This window comes from Aedes aegypti, chromosome 2 (genome assembly GCF_002204515.2).
Source record: "Aedes aegypti strain LVP_AGWG chromosome 2, AaegL5.0 Primary Assembly, whole genome shotgun sequence".
Lineage (NCBI taxonomy): Eukaryota > Metazoa > Arthropoda > Insecta > Diptera > Culicidae > Aedes > Aedes aegypti.
In genome coordinates, this window is record NC_035108.1 from 109,616,883 (window position 1) to 109,627,011 (window position 10,129).

General features: G+C 39.5%; 1 protein-coding gene and 2 long non-coding RNA genes across 4 annotated transcripts in view; 1 reads left to right on the forward strand and 2 right to left on the reverse strand.

Moving 5' to 3' along the window:
* Positions 1 to 9,342, forward strand: part of LOC5564737 (probable cytochrome P450 301a1, mitochondrial) — a 96,192-nt gene extending 86,850 nt beyond the window's left edge. For both annotated transcript variants that reach the window (XM_001649033.3, XM_021841910.1), the window contains exons 5-7: positions 7,918 to 8,313; positions 8,374 to 8,788; positions 8,853 to 9,342. In XM_001649033.3, the coding sequence (XP_001649083.3) occupies positions 7,918 to 8,313; positions 8,374 to 8,788; positions 8,853 to 9,176 (1,135 nt within the window). In that variant the 3' untranslated portion in view covers positions 9,177 to 9,342. The remainder of the gene's footprint in view (positions 1 to 7,917; positions 8,314 to 8,373; positions 8,789 to 8,852) is intronic.
* LOC110675906 lies at positions 1,083 to 2,173 on the reverse strand. The gene is made up of 2 exons (XR_002499903.1): positions 1,554 to 2,173; positions 1,083 to 1,495 (listed from the first exon to the last, which is right to left on the reverse strand). It is a non-coding gene; the product is annotated as an uncharacterized LOC110675906 (long non-coding RNA).
* LOC5564739 lies at positions 9,217 to 9,757 on the reverse strand. The gene is made up of 2 exons (XR_002499905.1): positions 9,502 to 9,757; positions 9,217 to 9,443 (listed from the first exon to the last, which is right to left on the reverse strand). It is a non-coding gene; the product is annotated as an uncharacterized LOC5564739 (long non-coding RNA).
* Positions 9,758 to 10,129: the final 372 nt, after the last annotated feature.

Below are 10,129 nucleotides of genomic sequence, written 5' to 3' on the forward strand. Positions count from 1 at the left end.
GTTGGCGTACAACGAGACGTTTGCTCCGGTTGGAGCATATACCCGTAATTTTTCGGTTATTGCTTGCCTGTGGCCGGAATATATCAGTGGCCGCAGTAGTAACGATATCCTAAGCTGCTTTCACCGCGTGTTCGTTTACTACGGGCATCTTAAAAAGCTAATTTTGTGGCTCGATAATTGTTCCGCACAAAATAAGCACTGGAATTTGTTCCAGCATGTCGTGCTGCTTTTGAACAACCTAGACATTGCGCTTGAAGAAGTCGAGTTAAAGTATTTTGAACCAGGTCATACGTTCATGTCAGCCGACAGTTTTCACGCAGCAGTTGAGGCGTCCATGCGACAAGAACGCATAATAACATTCGAAGACTTCAAGACTGCAGTAGCCAAGGCCACGAAGAATGCTAAAATAATGGATATGGAGATCAGTGACTTTTTTCAGACAGAATTAACTGTAAAACAGCCCGCATAAACAAAAACTATATCAGTACAGTTTCCCGAAAGGTCCACAACCATTTGCAACAATATCTGAATGATTTTGGTTACAATGAAAAATAACAATATATCCACCATACCCGGAACGTTTTTAACAGTTCGACAAACGGTAAATAGGAAAATCACAATGTGGGGAATAGGCGGTTAAGTTATGTAATCATTTGAAAACGTCGATTTTCTCGAACAAAATTTCTCATCAACAGTTTTCCAAAAGGTAGATATATTGTCCATTTTTCGGCAAAATCAATGTAAGCCAAACAATGTTGATACATTTGAACCATATGTTACTAAGGGAAATAAATAACGTATGCATAATTATTGGATTACGATGCTTTATTGTATTTTTACCCTATCCTATTCTGTTATGTAATATAATGCAAGCACTAGGATAATTCCAGAGGCTTTTTTCTCGAGGAATTTGAGAAGAAATTCTTGAAGAATCAGATGAATAGTCACGTAATCAACCTCTTAATATTGCACTTTTTAAAGACTTGAATTAAAATAGAGAACCGGACCCGCTACCAGCCCTGCGATGATTCAATTAAAGTTAAATATCACCTCAAGGATATTCTTTCTGAAACTCACGGAACATCGCCTTCCAATGCATCCATGTATTGATCGATTCCCTTAAAAGATAGCATCCAGCAACCGGAAGCAGCGCTGCAATCACTCGCAATCTTCCACTTGTCGCCCTGGGCTGTAACCGTGAATGTCTTCTGGAAGGGTTTGGTAGAATTGTCCTGGTAGATGACCGTTCCCGAAACTTTGATGATGAACGTCAGCTGCTAGGACACAGCGTCGCCAATGATCGGATGAGCGACCAGGGTGTTCATAATGTGTTCGAAGCGGGGCAGTTCCTGGAAGTACTTCTGGATGTTGTCCTTCCCGTTGGCACCATTTCCGTTCCACACCAGCAAACCGTTGTCTTGGCTACTTTTTCGTTGTACAGTTTGGTGAATTCCTACTCCATCTGGCAAGCGGTATCGATTTTGGTGCGCAGTTCCTACGGGGATTGGGTTTGAACCAAACATCCAACAGATTGGCGAAAGATATGTACTTACTGGGTCGATCGAAGTTGTCATTTTTTATGTGAATTGCTGTTCTGTAAACTTAATTTCAGTCTAACTCGACTTTTATAAATTGCTAGCTTTGAACAGTTTTAACAGTAGAATAAGAAGTAAACAATACAGCTTGACAGTTTTCCTTTGACGGCAATCCGACGGCGATTTTTTTCTACACTCAACGCTAGATTAAATGTCGCCTTCAAATACCAACAAAATGTAACTATTTGTCGAACTGTTAAAATGTAGTTCAATATTGTCAAATGCAAATGTGTGAGTGTGTTGCACAAATTTAAACAATAACGATTTGCCGAATGGTGGCGGTATATTTCCACCATATCTTGCTTGAATCAATTCTAATATAATTTAACAATATCAGAACAGTATCATATATTGTTACTGATAGGTATGGGTTGATCTTACTGTTTGAAATGGTGAATAGCTTTGAAGTCCATATGGTTATACATAAAAACAACTATTTCTGAAACATTAACAGTAACCGTTACAAGATGTTTATTGTTCTTAAAGTAAGACAAACTGTATTTTGCTATGCAGGAGTATACGTTAAACCAGAAGCATCCTCGACCGTATATTGAAAATATTCGAAAAATAGTTTTGCAGAAGGGAAGATATGAAGTTGGATATTCAGATACTGTGGATGCAACTGAGTTGGTATATTGCTCTCTGTTATCAAAAAAACAGCAAAAGCGTAGAAATTCAGTAGCGGGACAGTTATGCGTAGAAATTCAACAGTGGGACAAATTGACTTGGTATGCTTTTCATAGAATCTTCGAACAAAGTATATTTTTTTAAATTGTTTTCTAATAATATACACTACCCGTCATAAATACGGACTCACTGAAATAAGTATTGCAACACTCAGCTGAATAATGAATCACCCCCAAAAAGTTTAGCATCACCTCAAAACAGGTTAATTCACATTGCTATATCTCGAGATCCTTACGACTTGCAAAGAAGCGATCTTCAGCAAAGTTGTTCAGGGGATCAAGGTCATCCGGAAAGCGAACAGTTTAGTTCGCGATATTGCCGCTAGGTGGAACTAGTTTAAAATGCTCAATTTTACATGCTCACTAGCGCCACCTAGTGGCAAAATCGCGAACTAAACTGATCGCTTTCCGGATGTCCTTGAACCCCTGAGCAACTTTGCTGAAGACCCGAACTTTCTATCTCTTATGGATCACAAGCTAGAACTAGTTCAAAATGCTCAATTTTACATGCTCACTACCCAAGTAGCACACGAAACATCTCCCAAAGAGATGCTTTTCAAAAATGGTTTCAATCGCGTATCAATAAAAGCATCTGTAACTTACATGGTTCTAGTTCGGTTGCATATCTATATCAAGGCTCATAAAGTTTCATTTCCGTTCCAATAAACATGCATTTCCCTTCTTGTTTGACGTTCAATATTTTTGAAACGACAAGATTTGCTGCAAATGTCCTTTGCAAATAGCAATGAAGTCAAGTTTGTCAAGATGTTTCCAGCAACTTTTCAAACAAACTCTTGAAACTTCTCCCAAAATGCCGGTTATAATGTTATGTTTCAAATTACTTTCATTTAAAGCATCCGCAACTTGCATTCAATTTTCGTTTCCATACCCATAACTCAAGAAGATTCATCCCAGTTGCGACCAAGTTGCACTAAACTACGTGTATGACAGCTAGAAGTTTGTTTGTTTGAATCGAGTTGCAATATGGTTGTTGGATCATCTAACAACGAAAACATGGTCTAGCAACAGTTTGTTTGTTTGAATGGTGTTTCTCATATGTTGCGCGAAAGTTTTTGCAAAAAGTTTAGATTATTTCAGGCGTGGTCTAATTTCGACAGTAATGAACTTGTATTCCGAAGGGTGCAGTAAAGTTATAAGCAACAAGCTTTGATTAATGGGCCATGTGGTCGCTTTTATAGTGCATTGGCGAAGCAATTGTTCGAAGAGCTGGTGGAGTAGTGAGTAGAGGAGAAGATTGGTGATCTTGAGGTCGGAAGTTTGGTTCTCGTTCATATTTTTGTTTTCATTTTTTTTTCTCTCAAGTATTTTGCCACAAATAAGCAATTTCGATATAACTTGAATATGTTGCAAACAGACTCCACCTCTTGCGCTTTTTGCGTTGCTAATCAGTGCAATTGAAAGTCATATTTTCAACCATTGACAACTTGGATTAGTTTCAAGAGATTATTTTATTATTGAGTTGAAACAAACTGTGCTGCTTGGGTAGCGCCACCTAGCGGCAAAATCGCGAACTAAACTGTTCGCTTTCCAGATGTCCTTGATCCCCTGAACAACTTTGCTGAAAATCGCTTTTTTGCAAGTCGTACGGATCTCGAGATATAGCAATGTGAATTAACCTGTTTTGAGGTGATGCTTAACTTTCCAGGGTGATTCAATATTCAGCTGAGTGTTGCAATACTTATTTAAGTGAGTCCGTATTTATTACGGGTAGTGTAGGTTAAAATAGACTATTTGGCTACAAAATGTTAAAAACGACGAAAAGTAACATGGGACAATTATGCGTATAACGGCAGTATAGTACATGTCCTACCTGTCCTACCCATTCCCGCGCCACTGAGCTTGAGTGATCAATTACTACATGCTCAAAAATCAGGAAGATTGAAATCTGAATTTTTTTTTTACAGTGGTCATTCCTTTTTTTTCGGTAAACAAGTTGATCATCACCAAATTGTTTTGTGAGATGGGTCACATGTTCCAAAAACTAGGAAGATTGAGCCGTTAAAAGCTGAGAGAGAGGAGACAGCTCACTGACAACTGGCTTGTTTTCTTGGATTTCTTCTTCTCATGTTTGGATCGTGCACAATGGTTCGGAGAGCCCAAACTGGGTCAAAACCATTTTCACATCCGATTTGTTATCAAAATGATCATAAAATTAAAAAAATTCAACATCAATTTGAGTCCAATCGACAAAATATAAATATTCAACAATTTTACATGCGAGATCACAGAAAAACAACCTGAATTTTCAATCAAGGCCAGTTTTAGTTTGGCCAAATTTTGACGGTTTTTCACGATCTGCCCTTCGAATGTGCGGTTTTTTGAACGGTATAATTGAACTAGAAGATCCATTGGTATTGAAAATCATGAAGAATGAGTCGCATGTCTTGTTTTGGTGCTGAAATTTAATGGTACCATGGAACGGGTTTTCCAGTGGCCATTCCGTTATTCAAAAAGGACCAGAATAACCATCCATTCATCCTTTTGGCAAAAGACATCCAAAAATAAAAACTATAAAGTTTTTGGTGCATAAATCCGAGAAATTTTATCAAATTGTTCAGATTGGCCTCCCTCCGGGACTCCAGGAACTAGTTCCACATGAACCATATTGGAACAAGTCACAATTTGTAACTTCAAACTTTAGGGGGGTCTGTAGCCTTGAGGTTACGCTTTTGCTTTATAAGCGGAAGGTCATGGATTCGATTCCCAGCCCCTCCACAAAAAAAAACGTCCAGCCACCAGAAGACGCCTCACGGAGGACCGTGCTTTGGGGAGCACATCCATCCTCCGTCAGTATCAGATGGTGACTGAGACAAACTGACCCTCTTCGCAGGCAGCTAGCCTCACTAACAGCAGAGCTCTCTCCTACCTGCTCGGTGTGAGAGTAAAAGAGTAGGAGAGAGTGAAAGTAGATGTAAATATAGATAAGTTTAAAATAGATCTGTATCGGTAAAGAAGTTACAGATCAACTTATTCCGGCACAGTAGTGGCCACAAGCACAGAGTGACTTAAAAATAAAAAATAAAAACTTTTGGTTGTACAAAAATGTATTTTTTTTTTAGAAAACAAAATAAATGTCAGAAAATTTCAAATTGCTAGGATATGCCAATTAAAAGTTATAGCAGATACGTTGATTTCTTCAGTGGATACGAGATGGCTATAATCGGGGCCGTAAATTCGGGTGAAATTGATCACTCGATTTTATTTCTTGCTAATGGAGCACAACTATCAATGTAACCTGCAGTGAATGAACATTGTTTGTCGTAAGTATTGTCAAATTGTATGTTGTGAAGTTTTTTGCGTTAAAGAATGTGTATTTCTATGAAAATAATGAAAAATTCCAAAATAATGTATGGTGCAGTATTGACTAACATCTCTAAACTTCTAGTTCTAGGCAAGGATTTGAACATGGTATAATCCTGAAAGTTTGTGAGAATAATTAAGGTATATACCCAAACCAGATTTCATAACCTAAACTCGTACCAATTCGATCATTTGGTTGAAATAATAGAATTTCTGTTAGATATCAGGAAATTCCTTAGGAAATTGCATACATTTAGGCGTTTTCTGCGTAATTCTTGAAATTTAATTATTAATTATATCTATAATTATTGTATTGTTAAGAATTTAGCAAGCATATTTGGATTCCGGAAGATCAAATTTATTATGTAGAGTTGTTTTGAAAACTACCAATAATCGCATTGATAAGTGATCAATTTCACCCCGAAATGACATCACCCGATTTTTTTATTTTAGAAATATTTTTTAGCACTAAAATTACTTTTGTTAGAAAATTTCGGTACTTGAGCCAATGAGGCTCACCTTTGTACTTGTTTTTGTGCATTCAGTTGTTTGGCATTGCCAACATTATAGAAATCAGACAAGAAAAACCCTGAAAAATGATCAATTTCACCCGAAATTACGGTAGTTGAAATTACGATTACCCTTTCGTACTTAGGACTAGTTACAGCATGCTTGGAGCAATAACTAGTCTTCAGCGGATGTTCAATAGAGTTGCTGCAGCGTTTGACTACCATATTCCTTGACAAACCCCACGTCGTAGATTCTCTAGCCATTTTTCCACTGCTATAGATTTGGCTAAAATTTTAACTGAGTTGATATGTTAAGTAAAATCATGTATATGCATTAAGTTTTACCATCATTGGGGTTCTGGTGATGTAGAAAATAAATAGAAATGCGCTTATCAGTCAAAAGATATGCAATTGTAAAATAGAATGGTACAATACTCAAATCCAGGGTTGGAAAAAATCTGAAATACCGTTTTGTCTCAAATTCCGAACAGACTCATATTCCGAACACTCGTTTTTTGTATGGCGATGTGGTTGAAATGTTTCGCTGAAATATGTCATCAAATTACTAGGAAATGGCAGCCAATTAAAATGCAATTGAATCATCTTCAAATCTACTTTATACCTCGGAAATAGTGATGATGCTCTAGTTCGAGACAAGTAGAACTCGCTCCGATAAATTTATTTGCAAAATTATTCATTTGAATACGATTTATTTGTGCTGTTCGGAATTTGAATCAAGGTGTTCGGAATATGAGACAGAATGAACACAGTGTTCGCCATTTGAATCAAAATGTTGTTCTATACTCTCACGTAAAATCAATACTAAACAAGTTTAAATAAACATTTTTATCGGCCCATCCAACACCTTACGGTTGGACTTTGTGAAGAAATCAAAGCTTTCACAAATATGAGCTAATTTATGCCCACCAGATACATTTGAAGTCACTGTTGGCCTTAAGTGTTCGGAATATGAGTCAAAACGGTACACTCTACAGTAGCCAAACAAAACTAATCACAGTCAGCGAAGTCAGTGAAACTCACGCCCATCGCTGCTGTAGGCAAAAAGCCTTGAAAATTTCAAAACACCCGTTGCTAAAGGCAACCCAAAATAACAGTAGAAGAATGTTCTATTTCCCGCTGCATTTCCCGCATTTAGAGCTTTCAATGACACTAACGATTTAGAAAATTCATTCACCCAACATAGGCTACTTGATGAGATTCACGTTTTTGAACTACTGTACTGGGAAGAGCCACGTGATTTTAGCGAAATTCAAGCCTACTACTATTACCATTCCCAGCACTGCTCAAATCTACTTTCTTGTTCTTTATTGAGATTCTGCTCCGAAGGTTTGAATACGTAAAAGAGAGAGGCTATCGGTTCAGGGACTCCCAGGTCCCAAACGGACTGAAATGTAATAGATAATAAAAAACTCGATTTTTACATCACTAGTCGTAATTTCGACGGAAATGTAAAAAAAAAATTCTGCAACTTGTTGCATAAGTTAAATATGGTTAAGTTTTTGTGAAAACCACGGTGCACAAATATCAAAAAACTAATATGTTACAAGGATTTCCATATACTTTTTAGTGGAAAAATCATGCTACTGGTAGGGATAACAACAAAGTTTGAAAGATTAATAGTATTACACTATAACTATAACATTGGCATCCTCAGACAGAAACTTTTATTAACCTTTAATTATACAATAGAAATAATCACGAATAATAATTAATAAACATGCCATTCTATCAATGAAATTTGATGCCTTCAAAGTTCTAATTCCATATTTTTCCTCCCCCCAACAGTCACGGAGAGCCATGGCGCGAGTTCCGTTCCCGTGTCCAGAAACCAGTCCTCCAGTTGTCCACCGTCCGGCGCTACGTAACACCACTGGAACAGGTTACCGAAGAGTTCATCGACCGGTGCAATCAAATGTTGGACCACAACAAAGAACTTCCGGATGACTTCGATAACGAAATCCACAAGTGGTCCCTGGAGTGCATCGGTCTGGTGGCGTTGGACACCCGACTCGGCTGCCTGGAACCGAACTTGACATCGGATTCCGAACCCCAGCAGATCATCAACGCCGCCAAGTACGCTCTGCGCAACGTAGCCACGCTGGAACTGAAGGCACCCTACTGGCGGTACTTCCCGACGCCGCTGTGGACCAAATACGTGAACAATATGGACTATTTCGTGAAGTATGTCAATTTAATTAGAAACGAATGAAGATGAAATTGACAGATCGTTTTTGCTTGTAGGGTTTGCATGAAGTACATCAAGAGTGCCACAAAGCGTATGAACTTGGGTGAAGGACGTGCTCTGGACGGGGAACCTTCGTTGCTGGAACGAGTCATCAAAAGCCAAAAAGACGAACGGCTAGCGGTGGTTATGGCCTTGGATTTGATTCTGGTCGGAATTGATACCATTTCGATGGCAGTGTGCTCAATTTTGTACCAGCTGGCGACACGACCGGCCGAACAACAGAAGGTCTACGAAGAACTCAAAAGGATCATGCCCGATCCGAAGACTCCACTCACGTATCAACTGTTGGACCAGGCTCACTACCTGAAAGCATTTATCAAGGAGGTTCTTAGGGTTTACAGTACCGTGATTGGAAACGGACGAACACTGCAGGAGGACACCGTTATCTGCGGATATAGGATTCCCAAGGGGGTGAGTATTCGCAACATGATGAAGCATATAACTCAGCTGATCAACCACTTTATCCTTCTTCCAGGTACAATGCGTCTTCCCGAACCTGGTGACTGGCACGATGGAGGAGTACGTAACCGACGCCAAGAGCTTCAAGCCGGAACGTTGGCTCAAGCCCAGCCAGGGTGGAACCGGTGACAATCTGCACCCGTTCTCAACGCTGCCATACGGTTACGGAGCGCGGATGTGCCTCGGACGTCGCTTTGCCGATTTGGAGATGCAAATTCTGCTGGCTAAGCTGCTCCGCTCGTACAAGCTCGAATTCCACCACAAGCCGCTGAAGTACGTGGTGACCTTCATGTACGCGCCCGAGGGTGCCCTCAAGTTCAAGATGACGCCCCGAGAGTGAACCGACGATGGCGCCAACTGGTGATGGACAAACGACAAGCTTCCTTAGGATTGTTAGGTTTATTATTTTCTACGCGTAGATACGAGCTTAACCAATTTACTGTGTACATAATCAACTAATGTTATTTTTATACTCTATCTTATGAAATAAAGTTTGTGAGATGAGACGCCATCCGTGATTTTTTTACGCTGGAATGGGACAGTTGGTGATGTGTAATCGTAAGTTGTTGCAGCTATCGCTGTTGGTCCAGAACTCCGGTAAGCACATCTAAGAAAAGATATTAAATCAATATTGCAACTCATACAGAATACCACCTAGCAAATACCTTGAACATCTCCATGTTAACACAACTCACAAAAATTGACGCCGCAGGCCGACAGTGCTTACTGTCAAGCGGATGTCCAGAATGATTGCCCATAACAAGTGGCGTCAGAAAACATTTGACACAACTAGCGACCATAACCTGTGTCAAATCGGAACTGACTCCTGCGGTGCGAGTTGTGATAAGCTGCACAATTTTCGGCTGATCCAGAACTCCATTGACGAGCGTTCCGGTTGAGTTCATGGCGCACTCGATGAAGCACTGCAATTAGTTGGAGGATTAGGATCTGAACCTTAAATTAGTTTTTATTCATACGAACACTTCCTCTCTCGTGGATCAACCCTCGGGTCAGATGTTCCCCACCGTGAAGTTGCTTGCAGCCGTGTAACAGGTTCTCATCCAGTAACGGTGGCATGTGGCAGCAGTCCTTTGGGTGCTTGGTTGTTCATGAATAGAAGAAAAAATGAAAAGATTTTTCGTAAGAATTTTAAGACTTTTAGAACTACGTTGAAAAGTAAAGATCATGAGCATGAGCATCGATGACCGTGCAATTCGTAGTTGCTACACCGTGATTGACCCGAACCAGAAGCACGTCCACGTTCAAAACCATGGGTAGGACAAATATCTTATG